Below are 21667 nucleotides of genomic sequence, written 5' to 3' on the forward strand. Positions count from 1 at the left end.
AAAAAAAAAAAAAAAGAAATCGTTCTTTAATCCAACTGGAATTTTAGTGTATGGTATGTCAGGAATAGCTATTTCATACATGTCATTTTTTTAGTCCATGAACTAACCCTCCAAGTTAGTATTTCCCAAGTGCTGTTCAATGATTCAGTACCATTTCCTAAATAAGTCTCTTTGAGCTGGGGTATGGCTCAAGAGAAATAGTTTTGCCTAATACAATGAGTGCCTGTCATGGGTTCAATCCAAAGTATTGAAAAAAAGGGCAGCAGAGAGTGGGAAGAAAGAAAATCACCCTCTTTCCACCCTTGCTTTGAAAAACATGTCATCCCATATAATGTTTTAAAATAAGATGGAGTCTGCCAGTCATGGTTATGATCCCAGCTCACGCCTATGATCCCAGCACTCAGGAGACTGAGGCAAGAGGTCCACTGCAAGTTTGAAGCCAACCTGGGCTACAAAATGAGCTCAAGGCCAGGCTGAATGCATAGTGAGACCCTGTCTCAAAAAAAAAAACCAAAAGATGTAAAAGGAGTCATATGCTGGTCTTGTATGTGTTGTACTACAGGTCTTCCCTTGTCTGTTTTCTTTCAGAGTAGATTTTTAGAGTGAGGAGTATGTAAAAATGTTTATAATTCATTGTACATTCTAAGTGAAAATATGTTAGGCATTAAATATCAGGATAGTGTGTTCTTTTTATTTCTTTCATTTTGTGTGTATTTTAAGTTTTCTACGAGAGATTATATTAATTATCAGATATTCTCTGGAGCTCCCTTTTTCTCTTTAGGGAGTAAAAACACAGTGTGTAACTGTCAAAAGTATGGAAAAATTGCACTATCTTAACTCGCCATGTCTTTGTCCTTCTGCAATTTAGTATCTCTACGTTGATATCTCCGAAGTGAGATGGCCCAGCCCTGAAGCATATGATAGCATGATAAGTGTGGAAAAGGACACCGGCATTGTGAAGATAACATCTTTAGATGGTCGCGCATACCTTTCCGTGCCCAAATCTCAGTATGAATTTGCGGTACATTTTTTGTGTAAAATTAGCCAGAACGAAAGAATATCATCAGAAATCAACAGAGAAGCTCCAAAAGATAAACCAGGTGAAAAAGCCAGCAAAATGTCAGGAAGTTTACCAGGCCAAAGGCTAAAGAATAACAAAAGTGAAGCTCTTTGCCAGATCTCGCAATCCGGAGAAGCTTTAGAGAAGATAAGTTGTGCGACTGAAACTAAAGGGACAGCAGAACCACCTGCATCCAGTGCGGACCACGTGCGTGTGCACGCATGGGTGACGCAGTGCTGGCCGGTGGCCTTGTGTCCGGAGGAGTGGAAGTACCCTTTGTCCTTAGCACTTCATTTTCATAAAAAACTTAATAATGTACCTCTCATTGATCCAGATATCACCACAAGTGGAATTTTAACTTCTCACATTTCAGAGGAAAGAAAAGAGGTTTCCATTCTTCCCAAGGCCCTGATACTTAGCTGTCCTTTTCCACACCTGCACAGGTAATGGAAGAGTGGCTTAGTGGTCATAAAGCTTTTGTAACAACCAGTCTAGCCTCAGAATATTTTTCTTTTTAAATCATCTGATAAAATTCATAAGGACAACTCACTTAACTGACACAAATCTTTGCTTTAAGTGGGCAATTAGTAATCTCCCTAGTAAAGGTATCATTGGGTTTCTTACTCTGTTTCCGTATGTTGAATGTTTTGAGAGGCCAGTTTCACACTAGGTACTTCGTTAAGTACAGCCACTGCCATGTGGCAGCACCAGTCCGACGAACGCCACTGCCCTGCATGGTGAGGCACTGGGCAGGAGTGGCTTTCTGGGAGAGCTGGGAGGAGCCCCAGGAAAGGGTTTGACAGTTAGGGCCAGGAGTTCTTTTGCTTCCTGACTAAATACATCCATTTTCAAAACGCCGATGCAGCTCAAGGCTGCTCAGTGGCTAGGTACAAACGTTATACATCCATAAAGAGATTAATAGCGTAATAGTTTCGGCTTGTAAGATGAGCTTTGTTTGCATATTGCAGGAATAGCAGCACAAATGTTTATATGCCAGATACTGTCATACTTGGCCTATTTGATCTCGTACTAATCTCACCAAATAGTACTATTACCTTCTTTTTTCTAGAGTAATTGGAGACCCAGAAGTGTGGGGGTGAGGCCAGGGTCTTTGCCCAGACTCTATTCTCAGCCTTTTTTATTTCTTCCTTTTGAAACAGGGTCTTGCTTGGTCACTAAGTTGTCCAGGCTGGGGTTGAATCTGATCCTCCTCCTTCACCCTATCAGAGTGCACCACCACACCTGGAACAAGTGTTAGTAACTAGAGCATAGTTACTTACAGGGACTCGTGCACTTGAAATTCCAAGTGAGATGGTCTCTTAAGTACATCTTTGTTTTTAGAACAAAATATGAGAGTGACTTTAGGTTTAGCATGGTTATCTACTGTACTTAAAATTGCAAAATCCAGGATTGCTGAGTTTGTGTCAAAAGAAATTATATGCAGCTATGTTTTAAAAATTATTTTTTGTTAGTGCCTGTTTGAAGTAGTGGCTACATTTATCGTGGGGAGCTGGTACAGGTACGTTAATACATAGTACGCCCCAGTTCTTTTTATGTCCCCTCCTTCCCCTCCCTGCTTCCTCCATCTCTTCATCCCCTTGCCATTTGCAGAGGATCCACCGCAGCCCTCATTGCCCATTACCCACCCTTTAAGAGATTTCATGCTTCTAAGTCAAAGAACTGTCCCTCGCGTTAGGTTAAAACTTATTCCCCTTAATGAGCTTGACACCTGCCATGCTGTGGTTCCTTTGTCATTTGCTTTGTTTCTGTTTTCCTCTTAAACTGGGTGTCTTGCAGTCCTTAAGCACTCACCCAGGCATTTTCACCAGTGCACCTCCCTTGAGGTCTATACTGGCCAGTTCGGCTCCTTCCAAAGTCTCAGCTAAAGCCTCATTTCTTTAGTTTTCTGAAATACCCTGGACAAGTGAGGTATTCCTGTGGTTCTACAGCATCCAGCACCTCGTATACATTCAGCGATTGCTGTTTGATGCCCATTTCAAGTAGGAATCTCCACTGAGGCAGACCTATGCCTCTTAGTGTTATATCCTTGGGGTGTGTGTATGGTGCCTGCACACTGAGTATTTCAGTTAATATTTGGTGTAATTCAGGCTAAGTTTTATGCATTCATTTTATTTTATATGTATTTATTACATGGTCTATAGGGTTTCACTACACAGATCAGGTTTGTAGTGATCCTTGTGTTTTCAGTGTCCCAAGCGCAGAGGTTACAGGTTACATGGTGAGCCGCCATGTCCAGTCTCAACCTTCATCTCAGCACACCCCCGGGGCAGGGCTGGCGCAGCACACCGGGGGTTGAACCTAGTCCCTGTTTTGGTTTTTTATTTTTGGTTTTTTGTTTGTTTGTTTGTTTTGCAATACCGGGGATTGAACTCAGGACCCTGTGCTTACTGGGCAAGTACTTATTCTACTGAGCTATCTCCTCAGCCCCTAGGCTCGGTTTTAGAGATAAGTAAAATAGTTTATGTACCTGTGCTGGAATCTGATGAGATTAGCTCCAAGTCTCATTGGCCACCCCTCATTTTAAAATTCATTTATGCATTTTGATTTGTTTTGAGAGAGAGTATTGCTTTGTAGTTAGGCTTGCCTTGAACTTGTGGCAATCCTGTCTCCCAAGTGCTGGGATTACAGGTGCGTGCATACACTTCTGTATTTTTTCTGTGATATAGTGAGCTAAGCAAGACATACACATTACAATGGTAATAATTTTGTTGGCTTTTATAAAGGCAGTTATTTTGAGCAGCTGAATTAATAGTGTGTGTTTTGTCCTTCACAGGTGGAAGTTTCGTGATACTCTTTTACAGGTACGGGCTGATGAAAAGTATTCTTACCCTGAACTAGTGAAAATGGTTTGGCACCGGGGAGTTACGTACAGGTAAGGACACCTGTATTAGAGAGAGGTTGGGATGAGCCCTGCAGAAAAACTTGAGAGAGGACAGAGTTTTGCTGTGTCAACTGTGCTTCTGTGTTTCATGTTGACTCTTTCTTTTTATTTATTTATTTATTTTTTTTATTTATGTGTGTGTGTGTGTGTGTGGCCAGCTCAGTCCACCAGGGGGCGGGCTGGCTGGCATGTGGTGCTGGGGGATTGAACTGTGGTCCCTGGGCTTTGCTAAACTTGTTCTAAGTAGGTGCTTTAGACCACTGAGCCATCTCACCAGCCCCTCATGTTGACTCTTTTTTTTTTTTTTTTAAATTTATTTTTATTTGTTACATTTATTTATTGTGTGTGTGTGTGGCCAGCTCAGCCCACCAGGGGGCGGGGCTGGCTGGCATGTGGTGCTGGGGGATCGAACCGAGGTCCCTGTGCTTTGCCAAGCTTGTTTCAAGTAGGTGCTTTAGACCACTGAGCCATCTCTCCAGCTCCCTCATGTTGACTCTTAAGAGGTCTGAAAACCAATTTTATGACTATGCAGAGGTCTTGTGACTCACATTAACTGTCTTTACAAGGCTGAAGTGGCACTGGCGGATCAGTGTTCCTAGTGAATATAATATTTATAAATTATTTATTTTAATTGAGAAATATGAATGAGACAGTTTCACAGCTGATTAATAGGATAGTTTTGATAGTACACTGTACAGTTATCTTCTTAGTGGTTATCCATAGTACAAGAAGCAGACAGGATATTCTGTCCAAACACTGTTAGTACACCTCTTCTCATTGAATTAAGCAAAAGTAGCTGTAAATTTATCCTATTTTGTATATATAAATACAAAGTGATCTTTCCTTTGTATGTTTTTTTTTTATTTTAATTTTTTTTGTCCTGTCGAGGTGAATATTCTGTTAGCATCTAAGTACTGTAAGTGTTTGAATTCAACTAAACAATCTAACACTGCCTAGCAGTCTATAATATTAGTGGGTTATCCTCAGAAGTTTTTGACTTGAGCCTTTTACAGCTAATCGTATTAATATGGATTTACTTTATATACCTTGTTTTTATACTTTTCTGCTGGATGGTTAAGACCAAGATATAGCAAGACCTATATACCCAGAAATGTAACTTTTGTATCTGATAAGGTCAGCCAAGTACTATCAGGATATAGCCTGTAGCCCTGTACCGCCTTTTGTACATCCTTTTGTCAGTATCTGACATGAGGATGAGTCACGGCCCTTGCTTGACCAATTTGCTCTCTGTGAAAGCTTGAGAAAATGTTTTTTCTCTCCATATGAGACTCCCCAGGCTCACTTTAGATCATCCAACCCATCATAAATTATTTATAGCGTATCAAAATGTTGGGAGTGGAAGGAAATTGATCAGATGTGTGTAGGTGGGACTGGACCTCAGTGCCTGAAGCAAACAAGCTGCCTCACTCCTGAGATAAGCATCCTGTTTGGTTAAGGTCAGCTATTAGTCTCTAGGCAACCTTGGGTCATGTTACAAACTTTGCAAACCGATGTGCACTAAGAGTCTTGCCCATCAGGCAGACCAGCGACCACTAGCCTAGCTTTTGTCTTCTTCTCCGCATTCCTGCAACCGTGTTTCCCCGGGTAGAACCGTTCACAGTGAGACCAACAGATCCCTACATCAAAAGAACTACTTGTTTGAATTAGTCACATCACCGGGATATCTATTGAATGTAGGAGTAGAGATGACCAGTAACCTAAGGAAGATTTTTGGCTTTCATTCAGAGGAGGTATATTCATCAGATGGGTTCTGTGGGCCAGTGCTACTCTTATCAAGATGGTGGGAGGGGGGCTGCCTGTTCCATCAGGTGTTTAAGTGCCTGCTGAAACAAAGCAGTCAGGCTCAGGATGCTGTGGTTTGATCCCCACATCCTCAAGCCAAACCAGACCTGCCCTGAAGGCATCTTGAGCCCACCAGGTAGGTATGTGTGTGTCTGGTGACTGCAGCTTTGGTGTTGAGGATTGGAGGGTTTTACCTACCTGAATAATGGTGGAAGAACACTGCTAAGTTTTTATTGTATTGGTGGAGAGGTGTTGTGTTCCTTTTCCTGCACAAAAACTCATCCCTTCCTGACAAACATAGTCTTCGTACATGTTTATAAAATTGAGGACTTAAATTCTTACACATTGTATGCCATCATTGTAGCTGGCTTCTCCAGGTGTAATGGGTCATCTGCTTTGAGTGATAGCACATTGCACAATGATTAGTCTCATTTATCAGGTGTTTCTTTTACACTGAAGAGTAATCTTATTTTCTCGTCCTAGAAGTATTGTATTGAACTTAAATGCAGTAGACATAGTTTTGGTGACTGTTTATGTGCCAGCCCCTGTGATTGGCAGTGGGGTTACCAAGAGGATGATAAGATGCCTGATTTCTAGAAGTTCTGTGTTTAGTTATTAAAATTGCTCTGTGTTCTGATTTCTCCTTTTGTCCTGCTATGCAGTTCAGACTGGCCTTGAGCTCATTTTGTAGCCCAGGCTGGTCTTAAGCTCACAGTGATCCTCCTACCTCAGCCTCTCAAGTGCTGGGATTGCAGGTGTGTGACAGCACACCTGGCCCTGTGTTCTGTTTGTCCTTTACAAAAAAGGTATTTTACTTTTTGGTTCCAAGTAAGAGGCAATCTACTTATGACTGCCTTTGTATATGTCTTCAATTTGGAGAAAAATGTAATGATTATGTCTTCTCTTTAGGCTTAGCCATGGAAATGTAAGCTCAATAGAGATTTATCCTGGAGATGGATCTGTTTTAAAATCAGAAGGAACTTATTTGGGGAACTATTTTACCTGTTACTCCTATCGGGAAGGAACAACAGAGGTAAGCCAAAGATGAGATTCCCAACTTGAGAAGAGTCTTCTAAATTCTTTTTAAATTGAGAATATCTGGGAAATTTGCCCTTTATGTAGCATTGCTTCCTGCTCTTCTGTTTGGAGAATTAATGTTATTTCACAGCATTCACACCTAGTCATTTTTTTTTTTTAATGTATTTTGTAAATGCAAGGTCTCACTACACAAATCAGACTCCTTCCCAAGTGAAGGAATTATATAAGAACGTGCCACCACACCCGGTCTCAGTTGCCATCTCAGTGTGCCCGGGAGTGGGGTCCCCATTTATCTTTAAGTCCCAAGTTCTACTCATAAATGTTTCAATATGTATTGGAGCAGATCCCCTGTTGAAATCTATTTCTAGAAAAATGTTCATTCATGAAACATTGCCTGCCCTTCAAGGTTCACACATCAGTGTTCATTGTAGGGTGTGGACGTCACTCTGCTGACTGCTGTATATAAGGGAGTTTGCACAGTTGTAAAATACAGTATATATTTATGGAGCTTCAATATTGCTCCAAGTTTTTGGGAGGGAGTGCTAGTTTTTATATTGAAGCAGTGCATGGAGTAGAAGCATGCACTTTTGTGATAGAACACAAAACTTCCAAGTACGTGACCACTTTAGGCTTCATTGTTAGACCTGTGGGTCCAACACTTTTCTGTCTGCTTTGGTGAAGATTTAGGAACAGTAAACTTTGGGATAAATTTGTTTCTTTGGCTTATACACCAAAATGAGTTCCGTGTGCATTAAATAATATAAGAAACCAAACTTTATTATTATTAGAAGAAAATAGAGCTGGGCATAGTGACACTCATCTGTAACCTCAGCACTTGGGAGGTTGAGGCAAGAGGATTGCCATGAGTTTCTGGACTATTTGACACCCTGTTTCCAAAAAAGAAAGAAAGGAGAGAGAAGGATGAGGAAGGGGTGAAGGAGAAAGAAGGAGAAAAATACACTTTGGGCAAGAGAAGCCCAAACAGTAAAGAAAAGCAGCTTCAAAGTTTGACAAACTTGAAAATTTCAAATTTCTGTTAAGTTTTAAATACTTAAAGCTTCTGTCAATTATGTTTAAAAAGGTAAACAGAGGCCTGGAAGAAAATCTGTCATTTTAAATCAGTAATAAAGAACCCACATGCCCCAACTCATGTGTTAGTCAACAGGGATCCTAGAGGGGGAGTGGGGATGAGAAGGGACAGGAGACACAAAGAATGGGGACAAGACAGGATTCTGATCAAGTCTCGTTTATTCAGGGGAGGTGCTGGGTATATATAGGGAGTGTAGGAATGAGGAAGTCTCGGCTCTTGGGGTCAGCAGGTATCTAGGCAACAGAGGAAGGTCCCACCCCTGGGCCATAGCACGTGATTCACGGGGAATGGGCAAGGTGGGAAGGACCAGAAATTTAACTCAGCAGGGGAATAGAAACTTAAGAAAATGGCTGACACTATTATAAAATGGGTACCAGTTAATGGCTTCCCACACCCACACACAAAATATAAAAAATAAAAAAATATTTATAGAAAAAGGAATAAGCCATGCATGGTGGCAAAGGCCTGTAATCCGAGTACTCAGGAGACTGAAGCCAGGAGAATCACTTTGAGTTTGAGACCAGTCTGGACTATAGAGTGAATCGGCCAGCTTGAATTCCACAGCAAGACACTGTCTCAGAGTGAAGGATAAGAAAAGACAATATAAACTTTTCAAAATCCTGTAATATTTGATAGTGCTACGTTGTTTAGCTTTACTATTTACATCAGGAAAATGCAAATAAAATAGCAGTTTTCACTGATTGAAGTTATTAAAATTTTGAAAATATAGTGTCTATTGCTAGAGGGTATATTTGGGTGCATTCATAGTGTGGTTGGAATAGAGGACAACTCGATAACATCAAGTAAAACTGATCAGAATCTGCTTTAAAAGTTGGTATAACCTCATTAAGAATCAAACTTGTACAGCATGCATCCAGATCTGATTTTTGAAGCCCATCATCTTTTTTTCCCATAATTTTATTGAGAAATAAACAGCAGTGAGACAGTTTCAAATCAAATCAGTAGGACAGTTCCAACAGCCAACACACTGCACGCTGCCGTCCCATTGGCCACCTGCACAAGATGCGGACGTGACATCCTGTTTACAAACACTATTAGACCAAATCCCTCTTATTCCCTGAACCAAGAGAATGCAGCTATATATCCAGCCCAACCACCCTGAATACACAGATACAAAATGGTCATTTATCCACACACACCCTTCTGTTCAGTTCCATTATTTAAATATTATAGGTGTATGAACACAGCAAAACAGTCCAGCAGTTCACAGCAGCACTGGGTCTTCTACTTGACTGGCGTGTTAGAAGTTGCTGACCTGAGTACCCCACAGCCCAACATAACAACATGGTGAAGCCCATCATCTTTCCCCTATGCGGGGCTTAGGCCCTTCACCTTTCGTGGTACGAATCAGATCTGTACTGCTGTTTATCTGCAGTTTCCTCATCTAGAAATGATTCTCTACAGAATTATTTTGAGAATTAAATGAAATAATTTATAAAGTATATAGCCACTATTAAACTCTCCATATGTGTTAGCTGTTATTACCATAGTTATTATGCACCCAGCTTTGATCTCCTAGAATTATCTGAAGAAGAAATGACTAGAGACAGAGTCCTGGAACCCTAACAGGGCTGAGACAGCAAATTCAGAAAAAGTAACAAAACAAATATTCACAAACCTGAGCCTCTAAATGATACTTTCACAAAGAATAGTAATAGTAGTAATCTTAATAAAATGTAACAAATGGTGTATATATTCATTTAAAATAGTGACTTTGAAACCTATATAGCCTTTTTTTAAGCAGATGTCTTATGTGATAAGTTTCCTGCTAATGGGTGAAAATTAGATGGGTTGCGATGTAGGTGAAGCATAGGTAAGATTTAAAGTAGACAGTGAGTTATTAGCTTATTAACTTTTCAGTGTGTGTATAACATTGAATAGTTTAAAATGATAAGACAGTAGAAAGGGATAGTAAAATACCATTAAAATACACAAGTTTGGGCCCGGGGAGATAGTGCAGTAGAATAAGTGCTTGCTTGGCAAGCGCAGGATCCCGAGTTCAATTTGCAGTACTGCCAAAAAAAAAAAAAAAAAAAAAAATTAAATAAAATACACAAGTTTAATGAGCTTTCAATTAACTCTTACCTTGTGTTTACGTAACTATATTTTTAAGTACAAAATAGTGAAGTAATTGGAAACAATACAAAATTTCATTAAAGTAGGAATTCAACAGTGGTTGCTATATTGCATGTTATCTTTAAATTGTTTAGATTACCAAATATAAACCTACAAAATTGGTTAAAAAACATGAAACAACAAACAATTACAAGAAATTAAGCAAAAAAAGAATAAACAAAATTTAAGCATTAACTGCTCCTTTCAAAAGATCTGCAGAAATTGAGAGTACAAATAGCCAAACTATCCTGCATATATACATAAATACGTCTTTTCCCCTTCTTATATCCTTTTTATTCCAGGTTTTCCTTCCCATTGAACAAATTCTCCTTGTGGTATCTCTTGTATGTTTCAGATTTTATTTATTCAGGTACTCAAACTAGTGAGGCAATACGACCTTTGCACATGTGAATCTGATTTCTTTCTGAAATCTTTTGATTTCTTACCAGTAGTCTTTGGTTGCAGCCATTTATCTACAAAAGCCTCAAACTTACTTTTTAAAAATCATTTATTTATTTACTTATTGTGTGTGTGTATGTGTGTGTGTGGCCAGCTCCGCCCACCAGGGGGCGGGGCTGGCTGGCATGTGGTGCTGGGGATTGAACCGTGGTCCCTGTGCTTTTGCTTAGCTTAGCTAGTTCTAAGTAGGTGCTTTAGACCACTGAGCCATCTCACCAGCCCCCATCAAACTTACTTTTTTTATAGTTAAGTAATACTCTATTGTGTAGAAGTACCACATCTTTTTTATTGTTCCTCAGTTGATGGGCATTTGGATTGTTTCCAGGATGTGGCTATGACAGATTGTGCTGTTGTAAGCACAGGTACACACACATTGCTGTGGTATGATAATTTTTGGTTTTTTGAAAAAAAAAAAAAAATACTTAGAGGAGAACAACTGGCTTGAATGGGACCCCCAATCCTAGCTTTTTGAGGAACCTCGGTACTGACTTCCATAATAGTTATAGCAGGCTGCACTTCCACCAGCAATGGAAAAATGTTCCATTGGTTGCAGCCATTTATCTGGTTATGTATATATGCAGAGCCTCCAGCATTTGTTATTGGTTGACTTTTGATGATAGCCATTAGTTCTAGCATAAAATGTATCTCAGTGTTGTTGTAATTTGCATTTCTCTAATGACCAGTGATAACTGAACATTTTTTCATATATTTATTTGCCATTTCTATCACTTTGTGAAGTGTATATTCATCTCAGATGCCCATATTTGGATTGGGTCTTTGAATTTTAGAGACTTGACACCCCCCCACCCCCCACCCCAGTACAGGGGATTGAACTCAGGACCTTGTGCTTGCCCGGCAAGTGCTTATTCTACTGAGCTATCTCCCCGTCCGCAGACTTGAATTTTTTTAAAAAATTATTTTTATGTTCTAAATAGGAGTTCTTTGTCTGAGGGACAGTTGGCTATAGTTCTTCCCACTTCATGTGTTTTATTTTTACTTTTGGTGATTTCTTTTGATGTGCAGGAACTTTTCCAAAAGATGAGATTGTTGATTCTTTGAAGTATTTCCTATACAGTTTGATTTTTTGTTCACTTTCTCCTCCAGAAGATTTAGTGTTTCAGTTTTAATATTTAAATGTTCGATCTATTTTGACTATAGTTTAATGCATAGTGATAGGCATGGGTCTATTTTTAGCCTTTGGCATGTAGAAGGCTAGTTTTTCCAGCAACACTTATTAAATAGGCTATTTCAATGAACATGTTTGGCCCTTTTGTCAAAGATAAGGTGGCTGAGTGTGTTTGTAGTTGTGTTTGCATATTCCAATCTGTTCTGTTGATCTTCAGGCTTTTTTTTTTTTTTCCTGCCAGTACTGTGCTGATTTTATCACAGTAACTTTGTAATATATATTCAAGTAAGGGATTATGGTGCTTCCTGTGTTTTGTTTGCTTCCCAGTAATGATTTGCTATTCTAGGCCTCTTCTGGTTGCAGATGATTTTTGGGAATGTTTTTTCTAGGTCTGTGAGGTATACTGATGGTATTTTAATCAGGATTGCATTGAATCTGTATAACAATTTTGGGAATATGGCCATTTTCACGATATTGGTTCTTATCCAGGAGAAAGGATATGTTTCCATTTTCTGAAATACTCTGTTTTCAGAGTACTGTAATTTTCACTGTATAAATCTACTTTATGGTGTTAATGTGAAAGGCCTGATTTCCATAATTTCTCTCGGTGTGTTCATTGTTTCTAGATAGAAATGCTACCAATTTAAAGTGTTAACTTTTTATCCTGCTTTGCTACTAAATTTGGTTATTAAATCTACAAGTCTTTTTTTTTTTGTTTTTTGGTCTTCATGAGACAGGGTATTGTTATATATTGAGGCTGGCCTTGAGCTCACTTTGTAGCCCGTGCTGATCTTGAACTTGCCACCTTTCTCCTGCCTCAGCCTCCTAAGTGCTGGGACTAGAGGTATGTGCTACTACACCTTGCCATTTTGGAGGTCTTCTGTGTGCCATATCGTCATCTGCAAATTATGGTAACTTCACTTCTTCCTTTCTAGTCATTCCTTTCATTTCTTTCTCTTGTCTAATTGTTTCTCTGCCTAATGTTTCCAGAACTATATTGAACAAGAGTGGCAACAGTGGGCATCCTTGTCTTGTCTTGCTTCTATTTTGTTTTTAATGTATGTGGTTGTTACAGGGTTTCACTACACAGCTTGGACTTACAGTGATCCTCCTGTTTTCAGCCTCTCCAGTGCTGGGGTTACAGGCATACAGCACTATGCCTGGACTCCGACTGGCTCTGCCTGCCCTGGGGACGAGACTGCATGTGGTACCAGGGATCAAACAGCAGTCCCTGGGCTTGTGCAAGCAGGCACTTTAGTCTGCTGAGCTATCTCACTGGCCTCTTGTTTCTGATTGTGAAGTGAAGGCTTTCAGAAGTTTTTGTCCCTGTAGTGTGATGGCTGTTGGCTTTTACCAGGTTGAGGTGAAGACCATCTGTTCCTGATTTTCTGTTGCGCTTTGTCAAAAGCTTTTTCTGCATCTATTGAGATGATCATGTGATTTTTGTCTTTGACTTTTTGATCGGTGTATTACATTTATGGTTTTGCATATATTGAACTGTTTGCATTTCTGGGGTGAATCCCAGTTGATTGTGATGTATAATCGTGATGATTTGCTGCATTCTGATTTTTTTTTTTTCCGGAACCGGGGATTGAACTCAGGCTCTTGCACTTGCCAGGCAAGCGCTTATCCTACTGAGCTATCTCCCCAGCCCAATTTGATGCATTCTATTTGCTATTAGTTTAATGAGGATTTTTGTATCATGTTCATTAGGGAAATTGGTCTGTAGTTTTTTTTTTTGTTAGGTCCTTCTCAGGTTTTGATATCAGAGTAATACTTGTCTCCCTGAATGAATTTGAAAGAATTGCTTTCCTTTCGATTTCATTGAAGAATTTGAAAAGAGTTGGGATTAGGTTCCCTAAATTTCTTGTACAGTACAGCTGTGAATCCTTCCGGACCTGGGCTTTTCTTTGAATCTGTCCATTCTGTTTTCCATCCTGTATGAGTAAAGATTTTAGAAATAGGTATTTATGATCTGAATTTTTATAGGCTCTGTAGTGAGTTCATCCTTTTCCTTATTGCATGAATTTTAGTTGTTTTTCTGATAAGGTTGGCTAGAACTTTACCAGTTATATTATTCTTCCAAAGACCCAAATCTTCAACTCTTAATTTTTTTGTATTGTTTTGTCTCCATTGCATTTATTTCTGGTCCGTTCTTTATAATGTCTTCCCTGCTTTGGGCTTGGGGCTTGACTTGTTCTTTTTTTTTTTCCTCGAGGAGCTTAAGGTGCAGCATAAGATTGTTTATTTGGAAGGCTGGGGCAATGGCTGAGTGGCACAAGGGCTTGCCTGGCAAGTACGAGGTCCCAAGTTTGATCCCCGCTATTGCAAGCAAAAAAGGATTATTTGGGCTTGTTCTGTCTTTTTTTTTTTTTTTTTCTCCTGTATTTTAGGGAAAGGTTTATAGGGTATTCAGGGTCTCACTGCTAGATCAGACTTACAGTGATTCTCCTGTTTATGCCTCCCAAGTGCTGGGATTACAGGTGTGTGCCACCATGCCCAGTCTCAATTGCAGTCTCAGTGCACCCTGGGGGTGTGGCCAGCACATTCTGTTTTCCTGATATGAAAATTTACCACTGTAAATTTTTCTCTTAAGACAGCTTTACTTGCATTCCACTGATTCTGTTAAGTTCTGTCTTCATTTTCATTTGATTATAGATACTGTTTTAATTTTTTCTTTAATTTCATCTGTGATCCATTGATTTTTTTTTTTTCGTTGTCGCATTTTTAATTAAAAGTTACACACAGGAGGACTTTATTCCTGCATCTTCTCAATCGTTTCTTCCTTGTATTTGCCCTTTTCCTTTCCTACTTGGTGAGACTTGGCTTTCCGTTCCAGGATCTTTTTGCGGTCTTTGTCCAGTTTTAGCCTGGTGATAACCACCTTACTGGGGTGAATGCCCACGTGGACAGTTGTGCCATTTGCCTTTTCCCGGTGCACCTGTTCAATGTAGATGACATACTTCTTCCTGTAAACCTGGACTACTTTGCCAATCTGTTGACCTTTATAGTGTCCTCGCATAACCTGAACTTCATCATCCTTTCGGATGGGCATAGAGCGAACATTGTATTTTTGTCTCAGCTCTTTGGAAAGAGGAGAAGACATAATTTTCCTGCGGATGTGGGAAGGCGCATTGAAATGCCTTTTACAGTTTTTGCTTCGGTCTGAAGTCACGAAAGGATTAAACTTCATTTTGGCTCCTGCGACTCCAGCGATGGCCACAAGAGGGAAGAGAACTACTGATCCATTGATTTTTTTTTTTTTTTTTTTTGATCCATTGATTTTTGAGGAAGGTTTTTTTTTTTTTTTTTTTTTTTTGCGGAACCAGGGATTGAACTCAGGCCCTTGCACTTGGCAGGGAAGAGCTTATTCTACTGAGCCATCTCCCTGGCCAGGAGGGTATATTTTTATTTTATTATTATTATTTTGTATTTTAGGACAGGGTGTACAGGTTTTCACTGCGTACATGGGACTCATAATCCTCCTCTTTACAGCCTCCTAAGCTCTGGGATTACAGACGTGTACCACCACTCCTAGTCTCAATTGCTGTCTCAGCATGCCCGGGAGGTAGGGCCTGTGCTGTATACCAGGGATTGAACCCCAGGCTCCTGTCTGCCTAAGCAGGTGCCTTAATCCAGTGAACTATTTGGCTGGCCCTCCAGGAGGGTATTACTTAGTTTCCATTATTTATGGAGATCTTGCTATTTCTTTGTGTTAATAATTTCTAGTTATATTGCACTATGGTCAGGTAATATGCATGGGCTGATTCTGATTGTTTTGCATTTACTTATGCATGCTCTATCTGCTAGATACATGGTTTATTTTGGAGGACTTCCCATGAGCAGTGAAGAAGGTGTATTCTGACGCTTTGGGTGGAACACTCTGTAAAGGTCTTCTAAGTCCGTTTCTACACAGGCTGTTTTAGTTCTATTATTTCTTTGCTGATTTTTATCTTGGTTGATCTATCTCTTTGTATCAATGGGATGTTAAAAGTCCCAGGTTCTGTTTGAATCTGTTTCATGCATTCTAGTTGTTTCTTATATTGTACATTCAATGTTTCGAACATTTTCCTGTTCTCCTTTTTGTCTGTGTCTTCCTTAGATGTATCAAACAATTCTTTTATGATTGTTGTCATTTCTTTTTTTACCCAAAAGATTTCCTCTGTAGCCTGATGGAGTTAATGCCTTACTTCAGTTGCTATCATCTCAGAAATTTCAGGTGTATGACTTCCAAGTTCTATGACTTTGTCTCCTAGACTTGTGTTGGGTGCTAGAGGTTTGAGATTGCCTTTTATTCCTTGCTGAGCACTCTTGGGATTGAACTTGGGCCCTTGCTCTTGCAAAGCAAGCGCTTATTCTACTGAACCATCTCCCCATTCTTGCTACTCCCAGTGTTCTCCCTATCTCTGCAACGATGGTAGAGGAGTAGGGTGCAGCTGAGCAAGGCTCTCAGGAGAGTGGGAGGGCAGGGTAGGCTCAGCAAAGCTTCTGCTGCATGGGGTTCGGTGTGGCTTCCACTTCGGGGGGCGGGGGAGCAAGCTCAATAGGATCCAGTGATGATGAGTGAAAGATGAGGTTCTCCAAGGCTCTCAATGGTGGGTGGGCGCAGTGTGGAACTCACCAAGGCTCCCGCAGGTCTCTTTGGCAGTCTTCCAGGCGATGTTGGGTGGCTGGGGCCCAGTCAAGCTCTGGCAAGGGTAATGGGGGCCAGAGCAAGGCCCACCAGGGGCCCTCAGCAGTCTTCCAGGTAAGGACAGGCGGCTGGGGCTCAGCTGAGCTGCAGTGAGTGTTGTAAATATATATTTCAACAGAAAAGTTAATAAGTACTAAAATTTATTGCTAACGAAATTTTTCATTTTAAACTAATTTCAGAGAGAAGAGAAAACTTATTCAGTGAATAATCTTCCTCCAGATAGACCAGGAAGTGTGTTCTCTATACGTACTGTAATTAGGCGGGCAACCAGGTAATTTCACATTCAACTGAACCAAATGGTATATACTTGGAAACCTTTCATTTTCTTGTAGTTAAGGATAAGATTAAGAATTGATAGTAGCTGAGTGTAGTGGCATATGCTTATGATCTGAACACTGCAAGGCTGAGACAGGAGGATCTCAAATTCTAGTCCAGCCTGGCAATTTAGCAAGACTCTTGTCTCAAAAAATGAAAAAGGGATGGGAATGTAGTTGGCATGAAGGTAGTGGGCTTAACCCACAATCTAAAAAGCACTTGGAAGTTCTCTCTGTGGAGTCATTTCATTTTCAAAGGTTAGAAGAATAGCTTTACCTAGTTGAGATTAGCACAGAGGGACACAAAAGTAGCTCCCTTCTAGAGGCTGATGGGTTGCACCAAGGAAAGACTTCCCAGTTTCTAGGACATCTCAGTGGAAATCAGTTACTGCCATCTACAACATTACTTAGCATTGAGGATGGATTGCTAGCATTGGAATATATTCTTTGCAAATATTTGATGAATGCTTTTGTGTTAACAGAATCCTTCAGCATTGTGCCAAGGTGAAGCTGTCTCTAAGCCATAACTATCATATGTGCTGCTGGAAAATGGTATATTAAAATTATTTCTAAAGCAAAATTTTATTTTATTTTATTTTTTGGCTAAACCAGGGATTGAACTCAGGCCCTTGAGCTTGCCAGGGAAGCGTTTATTCTACTGAGCCATCTGCCCAGCCCCTCGAAAGCAAAATTAAAAAAATTTTTATTCAGTGCATATTTCTAAGTTCAAATTGCTGAATTTGGACTTCGCAAACTGAGTGATACAAGAAAGTCTGTAACATGAATATTGGCTTATTCAGAATAATACTCAAACTAGTAGACAGACAATGAAAAATCAGGCCTATGTGTTCAACTTCCCCTTCCCTGCCCCTCACCTCTCCTTCCCTTGTGTTGTACTGTTTATAGTTTTCCTCTGTTCGTGTTGTGCTCTGATTGCATAGCATTGCCACTGTATCTGTATCTATCTGTGCTCTTGAGCTAGTGATTAAACCCAGAACCTCAAATGCTAGGCCTGAGCTGTGCCACTGAACTATGTAACTCCCAGCCCACTGTACATAGTTTTAAATGGAGGGGAAGATAGAATAAGCATGTCTAATCTTTGCCTATTTTCTATGTAATCTTCCGAATTTAATGTTAGGTTTGTAAACATTAATACCCTGCTTGTAAAATACCATCTTGTTTCCATTTCTGAAAAAGTTGAATGTAAGAATTCTACAATACTAAACTGAGTAAGAATCTGAAGTTGCCTCCAAAGTCATTAAAATCCATTTGAATTTTTGTGAACAGGTATCTTTACCCCTTGTTAATCTCTTCATTTGGTTTCAGCTACCTGAGATGAATGGTAACAATGTACTGCCTTTGCTTGTGAAAGAGTCACTCATCTCTGGCCTGGGAAGATTCCTTGCCTACTCAGATAACAAAGTGCATGCTGTCTTTGTAGATGGCACTTCTTTAACCTTGAATTGGGATTTCACCTCTCCTGCTGAAAAAAGACAGGTTTGTATGCTTCAGAATGAAATCCATGTTTCATGTGTAGTAAGATTTAGTGGAGCATTTTTTACCGGCACAAAAATTGTGCATATTTATGGGGTACCACAGGATGTTTTGATACAGTACATATGATACTTTCGTATCAGGACATACATCTGAATTCTTAAGCATCATTTGCTGAAAACATTCAAACTCCTGTCTTCAAACTGTTTTTTGAACAGTACATTATCTAGCTATGGGCTCTTGTCTGGTCAGAATCGTATTTTTATTGGCTGCTTACCTATGGAAAATGAGACAATAAAGTTCCATAGTATCTCAAATTATTTTTCAAGTATAAAAGCTGGCAAGAAGCTTTATTGATTTCATTGTATTTTCCAGGAAAAATCAGAACAGTGTGACAAATAGTCATTTGCATAACGATTTATTATCGTAAGAAGAGTGTTTTCATTTTCTTTTATAATTATCTATGAGTAGTGGTTAATTAGTAGCCATGTCAAAATAACTTTTCAATGAATCAGCTACTTTTCAAATTGATAAATCAAAAAAAGTTGATTATGGTTTTAGTTTTGGAATGATAAAAATTCACCTTACCCCTTTTTTTCCTAAGGTAAATCGGGGCCTCAGCCTAGGTTGGTGTAAGTTAACTTTTCCTGATGGAGAAGATCAGTTAATTCAAATTGAACACCCTGGACCATACAAAAGGTACTAAAAAGTAGGGTGGGTACTTGGCATGCACAGTGTGATCTCCGTACTGGCCACCAAAAGATTGGTTTCATGTTTTGACACAAGCAGCATAGAAACATTTAAAATGTTACTTAGTTCAGTTTGTTCCATGTGGATAATGTGAAGTCATTTAATTGGGGTTCAAATGTTTTGGTTCTACTGGTGTTTAGCACAACTGAACAAATCAAGTCAGCTGTAATTCCTTGTATTCAAACTGATGTGTGATACAGGCATGATCACATATGATACAGACTATGGCAACTAGGTTGTGGTCAGAAGTATTAGCAATTAAGTAATACTGATCTGCTAAACAATTTTAAGTCTTTTTCTGGGAAACACCAGATGGTGGATGACGCAGGTGCAGCGGGAAGGGCTGAGGCACGGGAGGCCGCGGTGGCTTCTGCGGAGGCTTCAGCAGTGGCCTTCAAGGTTGCGGGGCTCACCGCGGTAAGGACAAGGACAAAGAGTGGATTCTTGTCACCAAGCTGGGCCATTTGGTCAAAGACATGAAGATCAAATCCCTGGAGGGAATTTAACTTTTTTTCTTACCCATCAAGGAGTCCGAGATTATTGACTTTCCTGGGCACATCCCTCAAGGATGAAGTTCTGAAGATCATGCCTGTGCAGAAGCAAACTCATGCTGGCCAGCGGACCAGGTTTAAGGCCTTTGTCGCCATTGGGGACTACAACGGTCATGTTGGCCTGGGTGTAGTGTTCCAAGGAACTAGCCACTGCCATTCGTGGGGCCATTATCCTGGCCAAGCTCTCCATTGTCCCCTTGAGGAGAGGCTACTGGGAAAACAAGATCGGCACACCCCACACTGTTCCTTGCAAGGTGACAGGCTGCTGTGGCTCTGTGTTGGTGCGTCTGATCCCTGCCCCCAGAGGCACTGGCACTGTCTCAGCCCCCGTGCTTAAGAAGCTGCTGTTGATGACTGATATTGATGACTGCTACACTTCTGCTGCTAGGGGCTGCACTGCTACTTTGGGCAACTTTGCTAAGGCCACCTTTGATGCCATCTCTAAGACCTACAGCTGTCTGACCCCTGACCTCTGGAAAGAGACTGTGTTCACCAAGTCTCCCTATCAGGAATTCACCAACCATCTTGTGAAAACCCACACCAGAGTCTCTGTCCAGAGGACTCAAGCTCCAGCAGTAGCTACAACATATAGGGTTTTTACACAAGAAAAATAAAATGAATTAAGTCCGAAAAAGAATTTTAAGTAAGGTTTGCAACCACAAATAACTAAAACTATGTATTTCTAGAAAGTGAGAAAATCACTTGAAATTTAGTAGCTGATAATTCTTAAAATGGCAAAGCTGCTTAAAATTTTTATGAATATGCTTTTTGGCGTTATGTAATTTTCTGTTATAGTAATTCTACTTGTGGTAGTGTCAACATTTTAATGATTTTATTTGATCTTCACATGAGCACTGCTTGTTTTATTTCTTTATTTTTTTTTTCTTTTTTGAGACTCACTATACTTTGTAGCCCAGGCTGGCCTCACACTCATGACAAGCCTCCTGCATCAGCGTCCCGAATGCTGGGGTTATAGGTGTGCACCACCATGCTTGGCTTCACCTTTCTTTTAATGTGTTCATTCTAGATACGTGACAGCAGTAACATCATGGTGCCGAGGACTGCCCCAAACAAGTCCAAGAGACATGGTCACACATCCTTCATCTTCTGTTCCTGAAGAGCACTGGTGTGTATATTTCTTTTAATCTGTGCACAAATGTCAGCTAATATTTCATTACTCCAGTTTCAAATGTTTAATTCTGAAACTTTTCCAAGAAAACTTTTGACTTACACATATTTTACTCATATGTTTATGATACCTTAAGCTTGAAAATGATGTATTTCTAATCAGATGCCTAATTTGTTAAGTTTAACATCTCAAGGGCACAAAGCTGTACATTGAAATTTTTATATCAAAATGTTTTGTATGCTAAAATAAGAAATTTATTGAAATATTTAAAGGGGATTCTTCAAATTTTAGTGACATTAAAGGAAATAAAATGTTGACTGTTAAGTTTTCCACTACCTGGGAAAAATAACTGAAGGAAAAAGATATATATATATATATATATCTATCTGGCTCAGGTCCGTGGTCAGCTAGCTCCATTGCGTCTATGCCTGTCTGCATGCAGGAGTGTCACAGAGGAAGGGTGCAGTGTGGTGGAGAAAAGCTGCTCACCTCTTGGGAGCCAGGAAGCAGAGACAGCAAGAGACCCAGAGAGACCCAGAGCGCCGGTGCTAGATGGCTTCCTCCCTTCTGTTCCACCTGAGCCTGTACCCCTGGGCAGTGCTTCACACAGTTAGGACAGGTCTTCCCCATCAATTTGCAGACCCACATGCCAGCAGTTTCTGGAAGTACAGCCCAGGAAGTGGCTTTCCTAATTGCCTAGGTGTTTCTCAGCCTCAATCAAGTTGACAAAATTGTCACATTGACTAACAAAAGCTTTCTGAAATTGCCTTTAAACAATTTTTGTCTTACTATTTTCCCCTCTGCTACTCATTTACTGGCACACTAACGAATCAAACAAGTTATCTAGTCTCTCCTGTGTACTTTTCAGTGTTCAAGGGACTAGGAAGGACTGCACTTCCAAAAAATACAGATAAAGTGTGGAGATGGTGAAAAGATAATTTTTATGAATGAATCTTGTTAGATACAGGTGTTCAGACTTGATGGCAGTGCAAGCTCCTAAGTAGAAAAATGACAGGAAGAAGGCCCATTCAGAAGGTTAATATTACTGACAGTATAATCTGAACATATTGGAAAGGATACAGCAAAAAATTTAGATACCTTTTTTATTTTTTGGTACGGGGT

General features: G+C 40.0%; 1 protein-coding gene and 1 pseudogene across 3 annotated transcripts in view; one reads left to right on the forward strand and one right to left on the reverse strand.

Moving 5' to 3' along the window:
• The window catches only part of CUNH5orf34 (chromosome unknown C5orf34 homolog), a 35532-nt gene that overhangs the window by 6475 nt on the left and 7390 nt on the right, over nucleotides 1-21667 (forward strand). For 2 of the 3 annotated variants that reach the window (XM_004647300.2, XM_023707566.1), the window contains exons 4-11: nucleotides 869-1503; nucleotides 3855-3953; nucleotides 6675-6798; nucleotides 16487-16578; nucleotides 17104-17173; nucleotides 17948-18118; nucleotides 18720-18814; nucleotides 20444-20542. In XM_004647300.2, coding sequence (XP_004647357.1) covers nucleotides 869-1503; nucleotides 3855-3953; nucleotides 6675-6798; nucleotides 16487-16578; nucleotides 17104-17173; nucleotides 17948-18118; nucleotides 18720-18814; nucleotides 20444-20542 — 1385 coding nt within the window. Of the gene's footprint in view, nucleotides 1-868; nucleotides 1504-3854; nucleotides 3954-6674; nucleotides 6799-16486; nucleotides 16579-17103; nucleotides 17174-17947; nucleotides 18119-18719; nucleotides 18815-20443; nucleotides 20543-20987; nucleotides 21496-21667 lie in introns of those variants that run through there. The other variant, XM_023707567.1, reaches the window with a different exon arrangement.
• On the reverse strand, nucleotides 14365-14807 carry LOC105741116 (annotated as a pseudogene).

This window comes from Octodon degus, unplaced genomic scaffold (assembly GCF_000260255.1).
Source record: "Octodon degus isolate 3935 unplaced genomic scaffold, OctDeg1.0 scaffold00299, whole genome shotgun sequence".
Taxonomy (NCBI): Eukaryota; Metazoa; Chordata; class Mammalia; order Rodentia; family Octodontidae; genus Octodon; species Octodon degus.